This window comes from Pseudochaenichthys georgianus, chromosome 24 (genome assembly GCF_902827115.2).
Source record: "Pseudochaenichthys georgianus chromosome 24, fPseGeo1.2, whole genome shotgun sequence".
Lineage (NCBI taxonomy): Eukaryota > Metazoa > Chordata > Actinopteri > Perciformes > Channichthyidae > Pseudochaenichthys > Pseudochaenichthys georgianus.
Window position 1 is genome coordinate 19,015,764 of NC_047526.1, and position 25,340 is coordinate 19,041,103.

Sequence of the window (25,340 nt, forward strand, 5' to 3'; positions counted from 1 at the left end):
CGTGCTTTAACCACCAGGTGTCCCTTTCTATCAGCTGTGCACCGTTATGGTGTAAATACAGCCTATCTACCAATTGGATTAAATATAAAAGTCAGCCGAATTAGTGTTGATACTGCAAGGAGACGTATTGTGTGAAAAGAAATGTAAGATGTTGTTTAATTGCTTATATATTTATGATCCACGTCACATCTTCAGTTTTGGCGGCAGTTCTCCTGTTTGTCTAGAAGTCTTCTCAGCAGGGCTCTATAAATAGAGAATTACGGCAGATATGTAATATTTAAAGGGAAATGGAAACACTTTTCAAACTGCTTTCCATGCTACAATATTCCCATTAGGAAATGTATTTATCTAGTCTATTTCCAATGTAAACGATCGAGATACGAGAATTTATTTTTTGAAATACGTGTCTAATGACCATGGGCGCTTCCATTGCTCCGGGACTTTCCCAGTGACTTCACTGAGTGGATACGGCTTCCTGGGCCAAAGCTCAATAACAAACAACATGGCGTGCAATGCACCAGTAGTTTACATTACAAGAAAACGGTCGTCGTCAGGAGTTTATTGTATTGCCCCAGGCTGCACAAATGGATTGTATACGAAGAAGGAAGAAGTACATTTCCATAGGCTGCCACTAAAGGATGAGAAGCTGCTCAAAGTCCAGTCTGGATGCCTGGTTCAATACAAAACATCGGATTTGAAGCCAGGATCTGTTCCCACAATATTCGATTTCTCAACGTATGCAGTCGGGAACACCGACCGTCCCAGCACGTCGGCCGCGCAAGACAATGACAGTGTCAACAAACGTGAAGTTCGAGCCACCAAACGAGTTGCTTCAGCTGCCGAGAGAGAGGTAAATATTGCAGCACTACCAGATTACTAGCTCACACATGTATTTACTGACACAGTGTGACCTTATTAATTAACGCAATCGCGTCCAAACTAAATGGTAGCTATTATTATGACGTACAATGGAGAATTGGGGGTGTTCTATAGCTCAACTAATTAAACTGGCATACACACGCTCATCTGTCGAAAACAGCCCTAAAAAGGCTAGTATTGCTGGACTAGGTGTTCAATGGATGGTATTGCAGGACCCAGAGCGCACGGAGCACAGAGCGGACAGCAGATAACGGAATTGCAGTTGTATTGCTTATAGATTATCAGAACATTTCAAAGGGGACACAGCCCCATTGGATATTAACCTATGGATTAACTACATCATCGTTTTTATCGTTGTAATGCCATTGAAGACCAGTTTAGACCAGACAATGAGGAAGGTAAGCCGTTAGCCTAGCGCATGTTAGTACCTAGTGCCACTTGTTTTGATGTACGTTTTTGTTGATAACCTCGCGAGTTTGTATCTTTCAGTGTTGAGGTGAGATTCTGTGTCTTTACGATCATAAACAATGTGTTGGATGTGCAGCGAGGATAAGTAATAAGGGAGCTAGGAGTGATTTTCGGTGCAGTAATAGGTTAGCATTTTTCGCTCGGGCTAATTTAGAGGCTCACTGTTAGCATTGTGTGTTTTTTTTAAAAAAATAAATGAAAAAGATCAGTTAAATTAGTTTTTTCCCATTATATGGATATAAAATATTCATAGTTTATTAAATATTAAGGTTCCTTAGACGTTGTTTCCTGCAAATGACGCAATTTCGGCTCCGTGGGGCCTAAGAGGATAACAGAGTATGTTTTTATTTTTATTTATTTTTTTGACATTTTCCGATGGCATCACCACACAATTGTTACATGTACACCAATCTGTGTTGTCCATTCGTCCCGGGTTTTGAGCAACATCTTCTTCCTCTGAGACCGAGTCGGTACTGGAACTGGTGGTCCCACTCAGCGAGTTCAGAACCGTCTGTACTTTCGGCGGATTCCGTATCGTATGCCACTCTATTCGACCGAATCGGTTCATAAGCATAGTCCATGGGATGCCTGGTAACTGTAGATGCTTCCACATCAATGTCATCTCCCGACGAATAGTCAAATTCATCGTTCAAAACGTCCATCTCATTGCAAAATTCCTCCATCGCTGCCATATCTGCTACGTTGTGTTGACTTCCGGTATGGATACCCGGAGCGAAGACCCAGCCAGTGACGTCACCATTTGGGACTCTCCTAATGGCGGCGGCCTGGTCCCGGAATTCCCCACCCGGCCGGCGGATAATTAATTTTCTTTTGGCGAGTAATATCATATACAATAAATATTACGATCAATATCCATTGTAAAATGAATAAACTACCGGAATATTATAGCTGTAATTGGTGTTTCCTTTCCCCTTTAAAATGCCGTTATGTGATGACTTTCAAAGAGAAAAGCAAGCACACTCGGAATAAAGTATTATTGTATTTTTAAAAAACGTTTTCAGATTTCACATCACATAAACACCAAATCCCAGCATGCATTGCGGCTAAACCATCCAATCATCGAGCTGAGGATCTTGCCTACGTCTGTTTCCGGTTTCGTTTATGACCGATGTATTTTGTTATACACACATTCCTTCACATTTACATTTTAATTTGCATTAAAGTATTTCGTGAGGCCTTCTAACATGTTTTTAAATATAACTACGGTTGTAGTTGAAGAGTTTGTAAATTAACATGAACCGAAGCTGTTGCCTGGCAACTCAATCGCACAACGTCACGTCCGTTAATTCCACATTCACACACACGGATTAATATCGATTTAATACATTAATGTAGCCTTTGTTTCTGCTAAAAGAGGTGTCGACCAGCTGGGGCAACAAGAAAATCGGCGTAATCGAGTGTGACTATTACAAAATAAATCATTACGTCGGAGTAGCATTTGGTTGGTATTTCCGGTTATTTCTCCACTGGTTAACATGGGTTAACAATACCGTGTAACTGTCACGTTTGAAATCGTGACATCTTCACGTCTCCCAGCATGGTAAATCGTCACATGTTCACGTCTTGCCGTGATACCAGGTTGATAAAATCAGACACACTAATTCCATGTCATTTGTCATTTGTAGGAGCTGTACAGCCAGTCCTACAATGAAGTAGGTGTGATGTTCGCTTCCATCCCCAACTTTTCTGATTTCTACACTGAAGAGGGCATCAACAACGGCGGCATTGAGTGTCTAAGGATTCTCAATGAAATAATCTCAGACTTTGATAGTGTACGTTTTTGTACAGCTGGTTGTAAAAAATGAGAACAATTGGTACATCTGTAAGCTTTTAAATGCCTACAGTCCATTTGATTAACTGTGTTTGAATGTTACTATGTATTTATTGTATGTCCGCTTCCTTCACCAGTTACTGGATAGAGAAGAGTTCCGCTTCATCACTAAAATCAAGACAATAGGAAGCACCTACATGGCAGCATCAGGACTCACTCCAGAGAGCAACACCAACGACTACAGCAAGCGCAAGGTCTGCACATAGTAGTATGTAATAAAGTCACTCAATTCATGTTTTTTGTAAACTGATAATGTAATCCAAATTACATCTAATTGGATACTCCTTAACATTGGAACCAATCCATTGTTTATTCGTACATTAATTGCTGTTTCACATGGTGACTGACGATGTTAAAAAGTTGTGCTGTTGTTTCACAGCCAGAGGATCAGTCTCTGGTCGAGCGCTGGCAGCACCTTGCTGACCTGGCAGACTTCGCCTTGGCCATGAAAGTCACCCTCACCAACCTCAATAAACAGTCCTTCAACAACTTCATGCTCCGAATAGGTGTGTGTGTGTGTGTGTGTGTGTGTGTGTGTGTGTGTGTGTGTGTGTGTGTGTGTGTGTGTGTGTGTGTGTGTGTGTGTGTGTGTGTGTGTGTGTGTGTGTGTGTGTGTGTGTGTGTGCGTGCGTGCGTGCGTGCGTGCGTGCGTGCGTGCGTGCGTGCGTGCGCACGCGCGCGCGCGCAGGGGAGCCGCCAGGGATTTTGGGCCCCATGAAAATATATCACATTGGGCCCCACCACCAGGCACAGGCCACGCCAACCAAGCACAATTGCTGTAGCCACACCTCCAGAACCCAACCCACTCATTTATGCTTTAAAGGGGACCTATCGTGCAAAATGCACTTTGGTACATCTTTTATACATGAAGATGTGTCCCCGGTGTGTCAGAAAACACAACCCTCTCTCTTTTCCTCCATACCCAAATCTCTAAAAACGGGGCTGCAACGGATCTGATACAGACTGATACAGATTTGAAATTGTTCTGACATCAGAAACGAGGAGCTCCGCCTATATGGCCAACTCTCCACCTATCAGGGGAATGAGAGGTTGCCGTGGCATGGTAACAGCATGCATGGTAACATGACACTCGTGCCACGTCCCCCTCCTTTGCAGGGCGGTGTGGTCAGCTGCAGCTCATTTGCCACAGAATCAGCCCTTGTGAAGATAGGGCTGGAATAGAGCAAATAGAGCGAAATGAGGCATGGCTAAAATGCAGGATCTGTTTGGTATTTTTAAAAAAAAATTCACAGACATGTTTTATATATGTATGGCCCTACAATATATTATTCAAATATAGCATGATAGGTAGGGTTAGGTACCGAGAACCGGTTCCGGTTCGGAACAGGTTCCAACATTTAGATTCCAACGGCATCATTTAGACTGTGTGTGTGTGTGTGTGTGTGTGTGTGTGTGTGTGTGTGTGTGTGTGTGTGTGTGTGTGTGTGTGTGTGTGTGTGTGTGTGTGTGTGTGTGTGTGTGTGTGTGTGTGTGTGTGTGTGTGTGTGTGTGTGTGTGTGTGTGTGTGTGTGTGTGTGTGTGTGTGTGTGTGTGTGTGTGTGTGTGTGTGTGTGTGTGTGTGTGGCCTAGCATTACTATACTTGTGGGGACCTAAATCTGTTGTGGGGACTCGCCTCCCTTATGGGGACAAATTGGAGGTCCCCAAGACTTGGTTAGGTTTAGGATTAGGGTTAGGGTAATGTTAAGGTTAAGGGTAAGGGTTAGGGTTAGGCATGTGTTGGTTAAGGTTAGGATAAGTCTCCAGGAAATGCATGTAAGTCAATGTAATGTCCCCTGAAGTGATGTATACATGGTGTGTGTGTGTGTGTGTGTGTGTGTGTGTGTGTGTGTGTGTGTGTGTGTGTGTGTGTGTGTGTGTGTGTGTGTGTGTGTGTGTGTGTGTGTGTGTGTGTGTGTGTGTGTGTGTGTGTGTGTGTGTGTGTGTGTGTGTGTGTGTGTGTGTGTGTGTGTGTGTGTGTGTGTGTGTGTGTGTGTGTGCCTGTATTGGTGCACATCTTTCAAGTTTTTAAATATATCCATGTTTTCAGGTCTGAATAAGGGGGGAGTGTTGGCGGGAGTGATAGGAGCTCGTAAACCTCACTATGACATCTGGGGCAACACGGTCAATGTGGCCAGCAGAATGGAGTCTACTGGAGTGATGGGAAACATCCAGGTACAAACCCAAAAGCAGACATACACACATCCTGTTATATTTTTTTGATGTACTGTTTTATACTGGAAAAGCTCTACCTGAGGATCTTAGACTGTTCAATTCACTATCCTTTTTAAAATAATCTCTAAACTCACTTGTTACTGTTGTCTTGATCTTGGTTTTTGTATCGATACAATATCTTATCTTATCTACAATTACACAACATTTACTTTTATGTACTGTACAATGGATGTTGTATAATTTCTGATTTTGTCCATGTCTACCCTCAGGTGGTAGAGGACTGCTACGACATCCTTAAGAACTACAGCTTCCGTTTTATCCGAAGAGGGCCTATATTTGTCAAAGGGAAAGGGGAGCTGCTCACCTTCTTCATGAAAGGAAGAGACTACCGTAGTAAAAATGGCGGTCCAATGACCACTACCTTACCACACCAAGTTGTGGACCATTGAAAATTGGCCATTATGTGAAAAGCTGTTAGGGATAAGCCTGAGCAGAAGGTGACTTACATAGATATTTTTCATAAGCTCTGTAGCAATGTAAAGCATATGAAAGTAGACCAACACAACACATAATATGCTATACAACTCACGATAAAACTGATTCTGTATAATTGTACATAATTGAGGAATTTAGGAATTGTTATCCTTTTGTACTTGAATCATGGACTGCTATGAGAATTACAAGCTAGGAACAGACGTATACATTACTCTCCTTTGTTGTTTGCCTTGAGCTCAGGTTTTGTAAAAACATTGTAGCTTAATAACACTGTATTTATATTGTCAATAAATATGTTTGCACTACATCTTTGAAGTTCATTTCTGGATCTTGCAGTCTTTAGGGTTATTATTATCAAAATGTCAGAAAGGATTTGAATTTAAATGTGCTGATCATTTCCAGAAGTCAAAACAGTTAAATACATATTGTGTAATTAACATGTTCTAATTTAGTGCTAAAGTCTAATGTTTAGCCAAGATCAAAAACCCTTTACCTACATTATATTTTAGTCTATTCTTGGAGGATATTAATTTAGGGATGTAAGATTTATTGAGCTGTAGGCAGTTTGTTAGGAGAGAAAGAAATCCCACCTGTAGACAATATGGTAATTTTTAAATAGCGGATGAGTTAAATTCAAGTCTCTGGAGACATTCAAATGAATTTTAATGTGATGTTTCATTGTTTTCAGTTACTTATTATGCTAACTAGGTTCTCATGCGCCACCCAGTGATTATAATTCTACCCGGAAGCTTGGTAGTGTAGGAATTTCCGGTCACGTCAGAGCGTCAGCACTCCATTAGAGCTGCAGCTGTTTTGAGAGAAACAACAACAAAAACGGGCTAACTGACAGCGCTCGCACAGTGACAGTCCGCTCTGAGCCCGACAACGAGGCCTCAAATCTGGAAGCTTAACCTTCATTTCCCACCCGGAGCTCCGCCGGCTTCTAACCACGGCCGCTCTCGGTGAGGAAACTCTGGCCTCCGCTTCCTCCTCCTCCGACTCGGACACCGGCGGAGCGTCGCCGCCCCCGCGGAAGAAGCACCGAGCCTCGGCGGCGGAGGGAGCAGGAGAGCCCGGGGCTTCCGCAGTTGTAACAGGCCTCTCCGGAATTGTCTTAGGACTTGCTACTCATTCTCCACACTCTCAAGCCACCTCAGCCATCCACTTTAACCGAAGTGTTGTCAACAACCTCAGCAGCAGTATGCAGTCAAACGGTGCAGGACAGGGACAGGAATCTACAGATCTTTCCTGCCTAAACAGCGCACAAAACGGGGAGTCATCGACGGCTGGTGGAACCCACTCCAATGGGCTCCTCTCCAGCACAGACAACGGGAATGGTGTCGGTACCAGTAATGGGTCTGCAACTGGGCCTGGTTCGGGGACTTCGGCGGCCCCTACGGCTTCGGGCTCGGAGGTCGGTTCTCTGAAAAAGAAAAAACGACTATCGCAAGCGGAGGAAGATGTCATCCGATTAATAGGGCAACATCTCCACGGACTAGGGCTGAAGTAAGTTTATTCAAAGTGGAGGAAAATAGAGCATCTACAGTTAGTGTTAGTGTTGAACATGTGAAGTTTAATCTACATAACGTGTGTTTCGAGTGAAACAACAGATGGTAAAAGCGCTGTTAGTGCGCTGACAGACACAAACATGGGGGGATGGGGCAGTTAGCCTGTGAGCTCGGCAGTTGGTAGAAAGAAGGGGTCCATCTTGCACAATAACAGTTAGCTTGGAAGCTAGCAGCATTAGCCTGCGCTTAGGTTGCTATGTCCTGACATTAAACCTTTACACAAAAATAAAACAAAGCTTGACATTTGTCTCCCTAACACATCCATCCATCGTTTAAGTAGTGTTATATGTCATTTACACCATGAAGCGTTTAATCGTTTTTGCACAAATGCATTACATCATCTAACGTTATTTAAAGATCTATGTTATGGTTTGTCAAGCATAATGTCATGCTAATGGTTAACGTTGATTTAGCTTCTTTATTAAGTACACAAGCAGGATTATCGAGTTTGCCGTGTACGTGTTTGCGTTTTGATGCTATTGCAAGGAAAATGCGGAGGAAATGTTAATGTGCGGTTTGTCAACGTCGGTTTTTGCCCCGATGGTGGTTTTCTTAATTTTCCAGCTCGGGAAAAACAATATGGTTCTTGCAAGACCGTGTGGGAGGATCATTAATAGGTCGGCCACACTGTTATAACTAGCATGGTTATGAAAACTGTCCTGGTTATTTTAGTAATTCACATGCACCGTTTGCACATCCTGGGCTGTCATTTTGTCAAGTTGTTAAATTGATCACATTAATCGCCGTTTTGTGCAACTATCTCACGATCATCATAACTTCCTCTCTAGCGTCATGTATGTATTTTTATGTCGCTGTCACCGTGTTGGAGCATCGTGTCAAGAGTCTGTAACAAATACTGACGCGTGTGTTTTTATTTAAAGACAGCAGTCGATACCGTAGGCGACAGTTGGATCTGTATTGAGCAGAATCTGTTGGTTTCATGGCGGCTGAAGAATGCACTTTCTACCAGCTCTTTCACATGGAAACGCTGTGTTTAATCTAATTTTAGCACTATGGGGTTTTCAAGAAAGGTAGCCCTCCTCTTCAATGTGGCATTAGTAGTCACTGACATCCGCATATCTCTGGTATCCAGCTGAGAAAGTGTTTAAAAAGCCATTATAAAACACATCGCTATATTTACAAAGAGGCTGGGTCAGGGAGGGGGGGGGGCATGACATTGAATGGACTGGAGAAGAGCCTCTACATTTCAATGCAAGATAAATCAGTGTAGCAGCCAGCTGGATGAGAGGCTCACCACAGAGCTGCTGCTGCGCCACTCCATTGATACCTGAGGATGATGTCATCATGCTGAAGGTGTCCACCACCCCCATCCCAAACCCACTTTCATTATCTCTCTCGCTCACATCTCGGCAGTCTTATTTGTGTTTTAGCACAGAGGTGGTGTTTGGACAGATGGTTATTCATGGTTGACTGAGAGGATGATGTCAACTGCAGTGGAGGCTCTGTTTATGTTAGCGAGCCCACTGTACACAAATAATCCTCATACCTGCAGGGGGCTGGCTTTCTCCAGACACTGTTGGCCATGACATTGCTTTCTTTCTATTGTCAGCTACTGACGCTATTGCTGTTGGAGTGTTAAATTGCTGATCTCCAAACTACTCGCCTATTTACTTTTGGTAAACATGGCTGAGTCACAGTGATGAAATGTCAAAGGTGATACGATAATCAAAATAAGTTGGGTGATCTGCTTAGAATTTGCACTTAATTTAATCATGAGCTTACTTTTTCACTAGACTGATGAGCTCCCATTTTTTTTAACGTCCAGAATTGCTCCTTAAATCCCCAAATCCTTATCTTGCCACTTAAATCTTAAGTTGAATTCGTCATTGTATTTTCATTTGAAAGCTACCCTCTCCTTTCTCTCATTCTACCTGTCTTGTGTCTATATTACAGCCTAACTTTGTCTGCCCCTCCCCTCTCTGTGTCTCTGCAGTCAGACAGTGGACCTGCTGATGCAGGAATCGGGCTGCAGACTGGAACACTCCTCCGCTACCAAGTTCCGCAACCACGTCATGGAGGGGGAGTGGGACAAGGTTGGTTTTGGGTTACCGTGGTTACATAATGGCACGCACATGAATAAACAGGGGAACTTCCTAGTGATCTGTTGTCTGTACTGAACTTCTTCCATTACATTTATTTGTGAAGATTGTCTCATATGAATAGGCAAAAGCAAACATGATTCCTGTTTGGAAAGCATAAACTAAGTGGCCCCAGTTGTAGAAACTCATACTATTTTTTTTATGAGTACCAATTAAACTATTTTACTGACCAACAGATCTTACTGTTGAAGTGCCATTTGTCACCTAAACTAGAAATTACAGAGCGCATAGCTTTCTTTACTCGAGTCTTGCATATAATTAATGTATTACGCATCATGTATTATATTTGACAAAACATTTAATCGGCTACTTTCAATACTAATGTTTAGCTCAGGGAAAAATCTGACTTCAGGTGGTTACTCACCGGGTCTTGAATTATTATGTAACAGTACATTATTTTAAAGCCTACTCTAAGAAACCATTTCTGTAATTTTTATAGCAACATAACAAGGCACACATCCCAATCTCTGCCCATTTTTTTTAATTCAAGATCACAATAATGGTTTATCAGAACACTATAATCATAGCCAGGCATTATTGCAGCATGTTGTCAGGGCTCCATTAGGATGATCATTTAGATATCGCAAAATCATCAGGTTTATATTAGCACATTGGAAAACGTGTTGGCGCTATTGGCTCCTAAATCTACACTCGGCTTGATTACCCTTCTATCACTAGAGATGACTCATTTCAACATATTGGAGCCTATTGAAGCACACGTCTTATTACAAATGGCCTTGTGTGTCCTCTGGAATAATTATCCTAAGCCAAAACTGCAGGACTGAAAATGAACACCAGCGTTGAGCCAAACGGTGGTTTATTTTTTGATTGTGGTGGAATTGGTTTGTACTCTCCAATAACCAATCATGGATCAGGGAAATCGTTTTTTGTGACGGGTGTTATACAATTTAGAATGTTATCACAGCATATAGACATCAGTCCGTTGGTGAAGTCGATTTTCAATCATCTTGAACAAGGAAGTGAGCACAAGAACTGTATTACCGCTCATGTGTTTTTTTTCTGTGTATGCATGGAAACTGCTGAGCTAACCATTTCTCTCTCTCTCCCCTCCATCACCCTCCCTTTGTTTTGATCCAGGCTGAGAATGATCTCAATGAGCTGAGAGCACTGATGCATTCTCCCAATGCCATTGTGGTAAGCTCCCCTTCAACTGAACTGAATGACGGCCAGTCTGGAGGTTCTCGAATAGTTACCGTTATAATGCAGGTTCACTGAAAGCTCACACGTTCTGGATGACGCCTCGCAAAGTATAGCTGCAGTACGGACACCGCGTTACTATTAGGGATTTCAAGCAAACCGCTAATTAAACCTAATAGAATCAAATAGGCCTATTATCTTTATTAATATATTATATGTATCTAGAGCTCTACTGATATAAGATACAGTATATTAATAACAAAGAAATTAAAGCACAGAAAACATATGTTTCTCCTTTGTACACATTGTCCACTGAAGATAACTGACAAGTTCCTTTTTAAATGTTTAAATATCTTATTTATTATATATCATTGTCACAATCAATTTTAATTAAACATATAAATGGATACTTGAAAATCTTAATTTGTTATGTGTGTATTAAAGGTCCCATGTCATGGCCATTTCTACTGATCATAATTCCATTGTTGAGGTCTACTAGAATAGATTTACATTGTTCAATGTTCCAAAATCACATTGGTTTTCTCATACAGCATCTCTGTATAGTATATGTACACTCTCTGTCCTACACGCCTTGTTGGAGCTCCTGCCCCCCCCCCCTCCCTATGAGACCACTGTGCTCTGATGTGTGTTTATGTGTTACAATGGCGTTTGTTAGCAACCAGAAATGTGTGTGGCAAACTGAGTGGAGATCCACGGAGCTGCTGCTGAGAAAAGATAAGGCTGAGTGAGTGTGTGTGTGTGTGAGGAGCTCCACGGATTGGTCCATTTGGACCTGTGTATGGTCACGTCACTATACTCAGGAAGTAAACAATGGAAAAAGAGAAATCTCCAACGAGGCGTTCTGGGGCAGCATAGACACGTCTTTTCTGTGTTAGAGTTGTACTCGCTACAGGGTGTACTTTGAGGGTTTGGGACTTTGCAGACAGTTTACATGCAGAAAAAGCTACATAACACACAAGGGGACGGGTCATAACCGGAAAGCATGACATGGGACCTTTAAAATAATTACTATCAGGAATTCCATTGTTATAAGAATTTTAAAACCACTTTTAATTTGGGTGTTACTGCAAGAGTATTGCCATTGCTATATCCCAATTTGAATATGTACTTCTTCCAAATTGAATTTTGTTTTAATCTTAGGTGCTCTAACTTCTCATAGATTAAAGTATGCCTGCCAATTTTGTATTATTTCTGAGTGTGGCATTAAGCTACAATTGTTGTCCCACAATGCATTGCATACCAAGGGAAAAAGGCAACCCTAACTAACAATGGATGGTAAAACTATGGCTCGAACAAAATGTTTGAAAAAATAAACAGTTTTTTGAAGAAAAAACCTGCAGATATCATAATAAGCCGTTTGGAAGGCTTGTATTATGTGCTGTTAAAACAACTTATTCATGCATTGTGTATATTATACCAACTACCAAAATGTATACTGTATACTATATTTCTAAAATGGTACACACTGCATCATATTAGTTGGAAATGGGACTTAGCTCTGGCTAATCAGCCCCACGTAGCATGCTAATTAGCAGACAAGATATGCTTCAAAAACAGTACTGTGTGTCTCAATCAAGAAGCTGCTGCTCTGTGTCAGGAGTTGGTTTAACTGCCTTCACCAGCTGGGTTATTGACCAAATGGCTGCAGCTGTTGATTTTCAGCTGTATAACATGGGTAGCCATTTTAGGTCTTGAGTTGTAGCAGGTTTTGTTGTCATTGTCAACATTTATTTTTTCTCTGCCGTTCTAGTTGCCAGTTTACTTATTTAGCAGGTCTACTTTAGGAGCTGTACTGTGTGTATTCTGTCACTCTTTATTTGTAGACTTTTTGTGGGCGAGTGTTTTTCATGTTATTGGGTGGTACATTTAACTGTACTTCAGCTCCTACTGGGGACCTGAGATAAGAGACTCTGTAAACACTTGTTAATGGTCTTCCATATAAAGGAAGAAGGCTATCGTCATAACCTTATTGACATTGGTTTCATGTGTAAATTATGTCTGCACAATGCTATCACTATTTTGAGTTTTGTTCGCTAATCAAAGCTTTTTATGTCCTTCTATAATTGTGGGTACTAGCTTCTATTGTTCTTATCATTATCACAGGCAAACCTAACACCGTTGTCTAAGATTAGTTGTTATTATTTTCTTCTTTCCTTTGTATTTTTTTATAAATGATCTTCTCTGTACTTATGTATCTCTTCCTCTCCTCAGCGTATGAAGTTCTTGCTGCTGCAACAGAAGTACCTAGAATATCTGGAGGATGGTAAAGTCCTGGAGGCTCTGCAGGTGCTCCGGGGAGAGCTGACGCCCCTCAAGTACAACACAGATCGCATCCACGTACTTAGCGGGTACGAAGTTTGATTCTGTGTCATAACAGTCATCCGAGTCCAACCGGTCTACCAGACACATCTACAAACTCAGTAACAGTTCAAACCAGTCAAATTCACCATAAAATTGATATGTTGATTGGGTATTTATCTTCTACAGTCAGGGAAAGTGTCATTATTGATAATAGTCATGTGGTCTTTAAGAACTAGCTTCAGTATTTACTAGGGATGTAACGATATATCGAATATTGCGATATCGCGGTAAATAAATGTCTCAATACCGTCGTGAGACAGACAAAATATACCGCGATATTTTTTTTACATTTTTTTTTTTATAAAACCTTTATTCAACCAGATGGTCCCATTGAGATCATCAATCTCTTTTTCAAGGGAGACCTGTCCAACATGGCAGCAAGTAGGTTACAACATGAACATAAAACAACAGATAACACAAAAGGACATCGTATTTACAGGGCTACATGTACATACCTAGAGACAGTGACAAGTACCAACTGTATATTTATATCTCGCCCTGTCAATAAGCCTCACCTTCTTGGTAAAAACTGTATTGTTTTTGAAGTGCTGGAGAGACAATGCACAGTTTTACCCACTGCTGTTACCCATGGCCAAAGCATATATATTTTCCAGATTTATTATTTAATAAAGAAAAAACATGCAAGTAAAACAAAACAAAAATTCACATTTTTTTCTTTATTTTTCAATATCGCGATAAATATCGTACCGTGGACTTTTTATCGCGATATTATTGTACCGTGAGTTTTTGGTATCGTTACATCCCTAGTATTTACCCCAGCTCTTGTTTTTGTCCTAACTGTGCTTATGGAGATTGCTTACCCAGCATGTTAAAATCAATGGCTTGTCTCAATATTTATCCATGATCTTTAGTTAATAATTGTACCCTCCTCTGGCATACACTCTAAAGGTGTCAGTAGCTGAAGGATCCTCTAATCCCTGGTCGGATCCATACGTGGTGCCCAAACACATTCCTGTGATCCATTACCTAATCAATTAGTTTGTATTGATCACCCTTACACTGCCGACAAGCCTGTTTGTGGTAACAGACTGTCACTCAGTGTAATCTATTGATCCGTCAGCTGTCTTAGCCTGATCAATCAGCTGCGTCAGAATGTGTCCTTGACTCTGTCTTTACATTTTCTGAGAGCTAGTTCCTAAAACAAAAACTGCCTTTCACACGTCTAGAACTTTCATTCAATGTTTGTTTGTATTCAGTCTGTTGGTGATATAGTACTTCATTAGTAGCCACATTTTCACTGCATACTATGGTTTGGCACGGCTCAACTAGCTTGGAGAGGTTCTTTTTTGTTTCCAATTGGCTAAAGTTTTTAACAGTACCTGAAACTTTTTTTGTTTACCTCGAGTCGAGTGAGAAGGTGAAGTAATAACACTGCAGACCACTGATTGGTCATAGAGAATTGACACAAACCAGACATTATTCAACAGCTAAGCTACTGTCAATAGCAGCTATACATTTATTTATTATTATTCACACGTTGTGGTGTGTTTTATTAAAGTGCAGACGTTTTTTCTGTTTAATTGCAGTTGAAAGTCTCAATGAAGGAACACACCACTTGTTTCGCGTGCCATCACGATGAACATTTAGCTAAGAGTATCCCTACCTGGCCCAAAATACATTTCTGACCTCCTGCTAATTTATGAACCATCCAGATCTCTCAGGTCTTCAGGGACTGGTCAGCTTTCTGTCCCCAGAGTCAGAACTAAACATGGAGAAGCAGCGTTCAGTTATTATGCTCCAAATATCTGGAACAAACTCCCAGAAACCTGCAGGTCCGCTGCAACTCTGACTACTTTTAAATCCAGACTGAAGACTTTTCTTTTTGCCGCTGCTTTTAATTGAACTATTCACATCTTAAACTGCACTGTAACTTTTATCCATGTATTTTTTCTTTTAATGTTTATTTTATTATCTTTTCTTTTTAATGACTGATTTTAAATGCCATTTTCTTAATGTCTTTCGTTTTTTGTAAAGCACTTGTGTTGAAAGGTGCTATATAAATAAACTTGCCTTGCCTTGCCTACCTAAGAGGGTACTATCTGCAGTGGAAAAATAAATCAAGAAAATTACCTACAAAAAAACCAAGTCAAGCTGGGTGCTAGCATGCAATGGAAATGTGGCATTGTCCCCTCCTTATATGAATAGTTTAATACTAGTTTGTGTTCTTGTTCTTATCAAAATATAACTTGTTTGTTTTTTATTTTTGTTGTGATGGTCATTTCAATGTTTGTGTTTTTATTTCTGAGCGGTGTGCTTGTGTCCTCCTGCAGGTACCTAATGTGCAGCCATGCTGAGGACCTGAAGGCTAAGGCAGAGTGGGAGGGCAAGGGCACCGCCTCACGCTGCCGACTGCTGGACAAACTACAGAGTGAGGAGACATTTATCGACCCTAGAGCTCACACACATATTCCTGACTGCATTGCCACTATATACATAACCCACGTGTCTTCCTTTATCTCTCTTTGTAGCGTACCTGCCACCTTCTGTGATGCTGCCCCCTCGGAGGATGCAGACGCTGCTGCGGCAAGCTGTGGAGCTGCAGAGGGACCGCTGCCTCTATCACAACACAAAGCTGGACAGCAGTCTGGACTCGGTCTCTCTCCTCCTCGATCATGTCTGCAGCAGGTCTGTACTGCATAGCCCTCACTGGTAAATGATCATACTGCAGCATCTTATATTTATGTATCAGTTGACCTCCTGTAGAGGCATAAGCACTGAAACGCTTGCTTTGTGTTTGTCTTCTGTGTCTGAAGTCTTATTCCTTTTATGTCTTGCCCTCAGCATCTGTTTATGGCTGCACTGCTCTTCTTCTATTCTTATCATTGCTGTGCATTTAATGACTTGAGATATAAGCTGATGGAAGCTGCTGTTTCAGACTCACACAATGAAGATTTTCTCTCCGTAACACAGGAAGCAGTTCCCCTGTTACACCCAACAGATTCTCACAGAGCACTGTAACGAGGTGTGGTTCTGCAAATTCTCAAATGACGGCACCAAACTAGCCACTGGCTCCAAAGACACTACGGTCATCATTTGGCAAGTGGACCCGGTAAGTGCAATAAATAACTTCTGAAAATAGACATGCTGCTTTTACTTTCTCTGACCTTGTCCACAGCTAAAATAATCCTGCAGGAATTGTGTGGCCTGGGGCCTCATTTATAAAGCCTTGCGTAGGATTCACGTGGGAAGGTTGCTTACGTAGGACAAAGCAAATAAATACGCACAGACATTTTCCGATTCATAAAACACTGCGTACCGGCGTAGGACGTTTCCCTTTTTATAAATCACAATCAACTTGAAATGCGAGCTTCACGTAACGCCCATATTTGCCTATAAATAGTCAAAGAAACGCCCCGTATTATAATCATTTTGACTGACTGCATGAAGGAGATCGCAGGAAATGACGACAGAACAGCTAAAAAAGACATCTCACACCGTGTCAGATTTTGGTTCTTTTGGGAAGGTGGAGATAAATCACATTGTTTTGTGGATGCAGTTTGAACCAGAGTAGCAGCATGGAGGTCGGATCGTCACCAAAACAGATAAATAAGTGGTCCGAAAAAGGTTAATGACAAAATACACATAGCCTTCCTCAGGCAGTGTGTCAGTGTGTTTGTGCCGGGGACAGGAGACCCCAGCTTCCATACCTCCTGTGTTTTACGGGCGACTTATCAAGTCTTAGCAAATGGCATAAAACATTATTAAACGTGATAGTATATAAAACCATGCTCGTATCTACAACCTATAGAAATGCAAAACGGCGTCAGTTTAGACGTAATTCTGTCCTCCTGCTTACCGCATCATTTATGAGAAAACATTTCATAACATTAAGACAACACATTCGAGGTGGTTTTAAATAACATATCCGTATTTATTTATTTCTCCAAGTTATGTTTTTGTGTGCACTGAGGAGTCTCAAACAGGCGTTTGTTTAATCATTTTAAGATTGGCTTTAATCAATGTTTGAAAATGAATTCTTCATATATGATACATGAGAGGTAACATTTTATTTATGGTATTATTTCCACACATTTCTCTCCATTCTTCCTTCTGCCAACGGTGTCGCATTTTCTCGTCTCTCCCGTTTTTGTGCATGGGTCATGAGTCATGGGTCAGAGCGCCATCTTTTGAACGTACGCACCGTTTATAAATGAGGCCCCTGGGTATTTGCAGGCATGTTTCTTTTGGCATTTCCAAGAACTTTTATAACTTTTTAAGAATTTAGTATGACATTTAATTCAAATAAACACAAGTTTGGAACTGTTTTAATTTCCATCTTAGATTACAAGATATTATTTATAGAAGTTATTACTCTTAGGTCTTTAAAGGAAGTCTGTTATTTTCTTGGATTTATTTACCTTATTTGGTTTTCTCTTTTTGTAAGGAACACTGGTGTCTGTTTTTATAAAAGTAGGAGTCCGTTTATCTCATATCTACCAGATAAATTGTGTCCATTTCACAGAAGTGGCTTCTCCTCCAGGGTCTTTTAATGTTTGTTGGAAACCTTTTCAAATATTTGTTTGAATTTAGTCCGCATTTAAAATGGAAAGAGGAACTAATTGTCACACAGATTTGACTCAGTTATCTACTTTTGGAGCCGTCCCAAATCGTTGTAATTTCATGGAACTTCATGCACTATGACTTTGGTGTATAAATGTGCAACCCTAGCCGCACCACAAACAATAATTAATTTCACCGTTAACCTCTTGTTCTTGTCTCTGTGTAGGAGACCCACCAGTTAAAGCTGCTGCGGACCCTTGAGGGTCACGCGTACGGCGTCTCCTACTTAGCCTGGAGTCCGGACGACATGTACCTGATCGCCTGTGGACCTGACGACTGCTCCGAGCTGTGGCTCTGGAACGTTCAGGTAACATTTCCCCTTCGTTTCACTCCCCACAGTGCATGATCCTATACTTGTGATACCTCTTAGCCAACCGTGTTTCCCTACTCCAGCTCCGGACATTTTTCAGTGCACTAAAGCATGGATGTCAAAGGCTCGAGCGGTCTAATTTAAATTCAGTAAACAAGCGGAACTTAAGCCTCCCATAGATACTCTGTAGGCTGTGTGTACTCAATGACCTTCCCCTCCCCTTTACTTTGCTTTCATCCACCCCTCCCCCGCTCCTACTTAATGTTTTTTCTTGCCGTCTCCCTTCCCCCCCCATATTTCTCTCCTCTTCTGTTTTTCCCACTATCTCTGACAATCCCCTCGATGAGCAGACGGGGGAGCTGCGGACCAAAATGTCCCAGTCCCATGAAGACAGTCTGACCAGTGTGGCGTGGAACCCCGACGGCAAGCGCTTCGTCACCGGAGGGCAGAGGGGGCAGTTTTATCAGTGTGTAAGTGACTGACTTGTTTACCTGAACAGTTTGATGTGTTTGGACCAGTAAATCTGCTCCTATGTTATCTGTCCGTTTTGCTTTCAAGAATTAGATCACAAATTGAGATATTGTAAATATACAGTATACACATCAACAGTAAATATACTTTCTTTTTTTTTCTATAGAAAAAAACAATATAAAATATAAAGAGTTATGGATCCTCTCTGTATTTAATCAATGCTGGAAGCAGGTGAGGGCGTCAAAAAAAGGGCTAGTCACTGTATGTGAGTCTTACATATTTATATATATATATTGCTGCTCAAGTGTTGTGCTGACCTTAAGCAGACCACTTCAAGATAATTAGATATTTCTGTGTATTGATTTTTCTAGCCATGAACCTGATGAACCCATCAAAATCTTTATTTTCTATCATATTTAGTTGCCTGTGTGTTGTGCATGACCAGGTCTATGTGTAGTTAATAAAGTCTGTCAATATCAGTAAGCTTGAAATGAACATTTGGACCTGTTCCACCCTCATTTAAGAAGCTGGCAAACTGCGAAAAGCAATAAGATCATCTACCAGATTAAATAGGGAGGCCATACTGTGTCCGTGTCTTCATCTCCCTGTTGAGAATGAGTTTTGAAGTCGGTGCTTTCTGTTTTCAGGACCTGGACGGTAACTTGCTGGACTCCTGGGAGGGCGTCAGAGTGCAGTGCTTGTGGTGCCTGGGCGACGGCAGAGCAGTGCTGGCCTCCGACACACACCAACGTATCCGGGGGTACAACTTCGAGGACCTTACAGACAGAAACATGTATGTGGCAGCCCTTCTATTTCCTTTTCTGTGGTATATCTATATGGTTCAATTAGAAGTCGAAAATACAACATGTTGCTAATGAATGCTAGCAAATAGAGGTAAGGCAAAAATTAAGGTTTTTCTTTAAATACAAACAATTGATGTCATCGTTCAAACTACTGACAAGAAACTATCCCAAAAACACATTTAGGTGCTTATTTTACTTCTCTTTGTGTATTTGTGTCTGTATATTTCTCCAAAGAACACCAAAAACTAGATCATGTCTCAATTGCACATTTAAACATAACACTTCAGAAAACTTCTATTACATCCCAGTATTTATATTAATAATATTATGATTTATATTTATTTTAAGGTAAGAAACCAGCTCTGGACATTTCTTGGTGATTCTTATTAGTGTTTATCCTATTACTCTGTCGTGTCTTTCAAAATGTATGTCATTATATTCTGATGGTTTTGTTATGGTTGTTGACAGTATGTTCTGATGAGAGGTATTCAAATGTCCCCCTGTGCAAATATTAAACCCATTGAAATAAAATATGTCAACAAAAAGTTTATCCAAATTGGCACAGATTCAATAAGATAATACTTCTTTACGTAAGAAATCAACTGGGGAAGTTTCCTGATGATATGTATTGGTTACATATTAATTTACCTTATTCATCTTTAGTGTCTCCTTCATTGTCCTACACATTTAGTATACTTCCATTATTTAATAAGATGTCTGACTGCTTGTGCCTTGTTTACATGTCCTTCACAGAGTCCAGGAGGACCACCCTATCATGTCTTTTACTGTTTCAAAGAACGGAAGATTAGCTTTGTTAAATGTAGCAACTCAGGTAAGCTTTCTGACCAACTCTGCCATCACTAATATCGGTTTATTCGCTACTAAAGCGCACTTTTCTGCAAAACACAATGCAAGACGTTTCAGCACTTAAAGGCTATTCTTTCTTCGACAACGTTTTCATAGGGAGTGCACCTGTGGGACCTTCAGGACCGGGTGCTGGTGAGAAAATACCAAGGTGTGACCCAGGGCTTCTACACTATCCACTCCTGCTTTGGAGGACACAACGAAGACTTCATTGCCAGTGGCAGCGAAGGTAGAGTCACAGTAATAACACCATAACTGTTGATTTGTAGACTATATTACCATATTTTCCTTCTGTGGACTTTTGAAGAGTCAAGAATCTTGCGTCCTCTTAAATATTGTTTATGTTTTCCGTAACATTATCCATGTGTTCTCACAATATCTCCACTGCCACTGGTTTTATTTCCTTTAAATCTCTTCTCCACAGACCACAAAGTGTACATCTGGCACCGACGAGGTGAACTTCCCATCGCTGAGCTAACGGGTCACACGCGCACCGTTAACTGTGTGAGCTGGAACCCGGTCATCCCGGGACTCTTGGCGTCCGCCTCTGATGACGGCACAGTGCGCGTCTGGGGCCCTGCGCCCTTCCTCGACTCACAAGAGGCGGACGGGCTCAACGGTAAATGCCCAATCTGGTTTCCCCATAGTGCAATCACAAGACTATTCACTTAAACACTCAAACTTGAGTTAGGAGAGATTTTGCACTTTCTGTTGTGTTAGATATTCTGGAATTCACAACTTGTTATACGTCTTTATTTACCCAATCTCTTTTCCTTTCTTCTCAGAAAACTGCAGTAACATGGACAGTTGATGGTCACTTACGGAGCAGATGACATCTCTCTCTGATCACAATCCAAGAACCCAACAATAAAACGAAATCGGGCAAATAAAATCCAACACCAAACTGAAGAAAGAGGAGAATAACAAACAAGAAAAAAACACCCAAGAGAAAAAAAAAGGAAAACAGAAGAGAGAAAAATGTGTCTCCTGACTGGCCGTTGTCTCCCAAAAAACGGTGGAGGTGATGACGGACAATTTCAGGTCCTCGTCCAAAAACCTGACCCAGAGGAAAACCAGCGGGGATACGGCAGCCATCCACTGGTGATCTGTAACGGCTGTTCCTCCTTCAAAAGTTCCCCCCCCCCCCCCCCCCCCCCAAATCTCGACTCATGGTCCCTGGACATGACGAGCCCTCGCAGTGTTTTCCAGTAAACCCACCTCCACCTGGAGCTCGGAGCACATCAAGTCCCCATGATGCGTCCAGACAGACTTCGCAGACCAGCCGTCTATCATTGGACTACATCTGCCTGTTTGTCTCTCACATTACCTGTATAATGTCTCCATCGATATGGGTGGGGTGTTTTTGGGTGGAAGATCCTGCATAAGGGGGGATATAGTGACTCTTCTGTATGTCTGTTTTCCAATCCCCCTACGCTCTTGCTATATTCTTCGCATTCGACTCGTTGGACAAAGGCTGAAAAATCCACCATAAGAAAAACACTCAACCAGCTGACAAAAGAACACACACAAAAAAAAAGGCTATGCTAAAAGTCGGAGTTTTTTTTATGATAGTCATAGCGTAATTCTCATTTAAAGAGGTGAATCTTAGTTCAAGTAGTGCCCGTGGAAAACTCCAGCGTGAGATTCCACTTTGTGTTTCTGGACATTAGGAAAACAAACTTTTTATTCCTTAATTTAACTTCTAACAAGGACAGCCCCCCCCCATCCCCCTCTGTTGAGCTAGCTACAGCACCACCATGTTACATCTGTCCAAGAGGAGATGGACGAAGGGATCCACAGGTCACATATCACCGCTGAGGTGGTGTTCCCACCTTGGGGACACATACTACCCCCTTTTTCTCCCAAGACATGCTTTCACATGTGGAATTCGGATTGCACCTTGGTGACTGCTGTCCCTCCTCGGTTTGAGCGTGTGAGAGTGAGTGAAGGCGATTATGCATGCACACATTAGTGTGAGACTTGACACTTGTGGGTGCAGGTTGTAGTTGCCGCGTTATTTTTTATTTTTTTTGTATGCTTGTTCAATTCACACCAGCAGAGAATTCTAACCCCCCCTCCCCTATGCTCCTAATCCCATAGTAAAATTGTAAAGAGCATTTTAAAATTCTAAGTTATCCAAAGCCCCATAGGGACCTCTATCTGTGGAACAAAAAATACTTGAGAGACATTTTGTAAAAAAGAAAAAAACACTTTTCTTTAATGCGGGGCTTTAATTTTTTACTTTAGAATTAGTTTTTCTCCTTACCACGTGGCATTCGAAAGGCACTGAGTTATTGGCAATCGACTCTGCGGTGAAAAAAGGTCATTTAAATAGTGAGACGTGTTTTTAAAAAAAAAGCTGTAAATCTGTCATGTTATTTGCAATGGGTCATTTCCTAGGAGAAGTTAATTATTATTATTGGACGAGTAGATAGAATGGCTTTAGAGAGAAGAGGCACCATGCAGAACCACTCTCTGAGCCCACATTGGAGAGTGCTGTGATCCTAATTTATCACACACACAGACACACACACTCACACACAACTGCCTTCCTGTTCATACAGTTGCACACAGACCTTCAGTATGTATGAAACCCCCCCCCACCCCCCTGCACTTTCAGTGGTCTTTTTTGCTCTACTGCAATGGCATAAATCCATAAGCTTCTCATAGCCTTATGGTCAACACACTTCGTTCCGATGGTTTAAAAGGTCGCATTAGCAAAGACTCAAAGCCTAACTGGAGATTGCTAAAGGATTTGAACCCTCACTACGCCTCTATGCACCCAAAAGCAGTGACTGATCATCTTATAGACGTTATAAAAAGGAAACCTCGCACATGTAAGACATGGCGTTTAAGAGAGAATTCAGCATTAACACCCCCTCCCTTTTTTTGCTCTCCAGCCAAGTTATTCAGTGGTCAGTGCACCATTCAAAGCTTTCTTCCTCCCTTTTTTCAGGGTTTGTAATGACTATTTGCTACAGACTGATATACAGTAAAACATGTTTAAAATCAGTGCTTTTCTGTCTGTTTTTATTGAACTTTTTTGTTACTTAAATTTTTTGTTCACATTATATCATTTTTTTTTTTTTTTTTGGTTGACCTCTATCCCTGTATGATCATATTAAAATATAACCAGACATTTGGAGTCCTCATTTATTTTGTGGTCTTCATAACCCCCCCTCCGTTATCTTTCTTTTATAATCTATGTTTTGTTCGTTCCTTTGTGTTCAGTTGCATTTATCCACCACTATTCTTACAAATGAATATGCACAGTAACACCCATGCCAGCTTTAGTGGGAGGAGTTTTTATTAGAAAGTGTGTTACCTACAATCAAATCAGGTTCAAACTTATCCACACCTCGCCTTTAAAGAGTTTCCTTCATGTGAAGTTCTAATTCATCGCATGTCTGTGTATTTGAGCGGAGCATCTCTCTTGGTGTGCCATTTTTGATGGATCTGACCCTCATCAAAGCCAAATCACTCGAGGCACGCTGGTGTTTTTTGTAGGTTTATGTGTGTCATGGTCTGAAATTCACAATTCCATCTTTATTTCCTGGATTGCAGAATGGACTCCTCTTCCATTCCCGACATTATTTCAGAAGACTTGAAGCAAATCGCGCACACTAAACCCCAACAAGAGTTTCCGTAAAGCCCATCATTCAAATGCTATGTCTGTATGCAACCTGGTGTCTACTCTTCTTTTGTCTGAGTTTACAGAAAAAAGTTGTTTTTGATTTAACTGTCTTATTTCAGGTGGTGGGGAGGGGCCGGGTGGGGGACACTAAGGGCTTACTGTAGCATCTTTCTTAGAGGAAATGGGCGATGTGTGGCTTTGCGTTCAATGTGTTATTTACAAAAGTGATTGTACTGTTTTGTATTGTTGTGTAGGAAATGTGTTATGTATGCATATTTTCAATAAAGCATTCAGGGTTTTGAAAAAAAGGCCCATGGAAGTTTGATGGGGCAGGAAATTGTGAAGGCCCCAAGAACAAAGTTTCAGACATGCAGAAAACCATCTCTCTCTCTTAAATACAGAAATCATGAATTAATGCTTTTGTCAAAGCATGTGTCCAAGGCTCCGAGAAAAAATTGATTTAATTTCTGTTAAAATTCTACTTTGTATTCAGTCATTTATTTCTAAATGTCTTGAAAGCATTTTCTGGAGCCAGCAAATCTGGTAAGAGGTAATCTATGATGCCATTAGGAATAACAAGAACATTTGCCAATAAAGTGATGTTATTTTGAGTAAGTCTTGTTGTTGGCCATGCATTACTACACAAAACATTAACTTTAGGAAGAAGTGGCAAAGGGCATGGGTGCTAGCAAGGGGTCACCAGTGACATTGTGCCACCTTGTGGTCAAAGTAAAAACAAAAATAAACTTACATACCAAACATACTTAGGCATAGCCTATAGTAAATTTACTGGAAATAAGAGACAATAGTTATATAATGAATGGATAAATAAAGGAATTGAACCCTGAACTAATAAAGCCAAAAAGGAAGACAAAAGTATTTGGCTATGTTACTTAAAAGTACAAAGGTGTTGGCATCGAAATGTACTTAAAGTATCTGAAGTAAAAGTACCATATGCAAAATGGTGTATTCAAATTGGATTCGATAACAGCACTTTATTTGAGAATAAAACAAAATTAAGATGTATTCTAACAGAGAAGTTAAAGTCCAAATGTGCACAATGCACGGCAAGAGGCCTATAGTCTACCAACAATAAATATTTTAAAAAGATGTGCATTTCAATACATATAATAGTGGGCATAATTGTTTTACTAACTTCAACTATTTTATATTCTGCTGCTATTCCCTTAACCTATAATTATACATTTGTATAAGAGGATCATTTGACTCTTTAAAGAAGACAAACTAGTAGCTAAAGCTGTGTTGTTGTACACTCAGTAAAAATTACAATATTGTTTTTTAAAATGTAGAGGCAGAAGAATAGGGAAGCATAACATGAACATATTCAGCTTAGTATAAATACTTAAGTGCAATACTTGATTAAATGTACTTGTGCTAATACATACAGTATGATAGATGATTTTTTGTTTTTGTTTTGTTTGTCTGCCCTCCCTCCCAAATGTAAAGCGTCTTTGGGTTCAAGAAAAGCGCTATAGAAATAAAATGTATTGTTATTATTATTATTATTATTATTATTATTTATTATTATTATAGAAACCCTGCTAACATGCTAACATGGGTT

At 40.8% G+C, this 25,340-nt stretch overlaps 2 protein-coding genes across 3 annotated transcripts in view; both read left to right on the forward strand.

Moving 5' to 3' along the window:
- Positions 1-6,174, forward strand: part of adcy3b (adenylate cyclase 3b) — a 30,185-nt gene extending 24,011 nt beyond the window's left edge. The window contains exons 16-20 of the mRNA XM_034076243.1: positions 2,994-3,140; positions 3,277-3,393; positions 3,579-3,705; positions 5,248-5,372; positions 5,642-6,174. Coding sequence (XP_033932134.1) covers positions 2,994-3,140; positions 3,277-3,393; positions 3,579-3,705; positions 5,248-5,372; positions 5,642-5,821 — 696 coding nt within the window. The 3' untranslated portion in view covers positions 5,822-6,174. The remainder of the gene's footprint in view (positions 1-2,993; positions 3,141-3,276; positions 3,394-3,578; positions 3,706-5,247; positions 5,373-5,641) is intronic.
- A 578-nt stretch (positions 6,175-6,752) lies between these two features.
- On the forward strand, positions 6,753-24,373 carry wdr26b (WD repeat domain 26b). 2 transcript variants are annotated; one of them, XM_034075463.2, is made up of 14 exons: positions 6,753-7,373; positions 9,390-9,489; positions 10,654-10,710; positions 12,946-13,082; positions 15,387-15,484; positions 15,585-15,765; positions 16,027-16,165; positions 17,843-17,983; positions 18,337-18,456; positions 19,105-19,250; positions 20,014-20,092; positions 20,224-20,353; positions 20,549-20,743; positions 20,910-24,373. In XM_034075463.2, exons 1-14 carry the CDS (start codon positions 7,069-7,071, stop codon positions 20,933-20,935), a joined length of 1,854 nt encoding a protein of 617 aa, XP_033931354.1. In that variant the 5' UTR covers positions 6,753-7,068; the 3' UTR covers positions 20,936-24,373. The 2 variants fall into 2 exon arrangements, with proteins under 2 accessions (XP_033931354.1, XP_033931355.1); XM_034075464.2 differs by having other exon boundaries at positions 15,585-15,741.
- Positions 24,374-25,340: the final 967 nt, after the last annotated feature.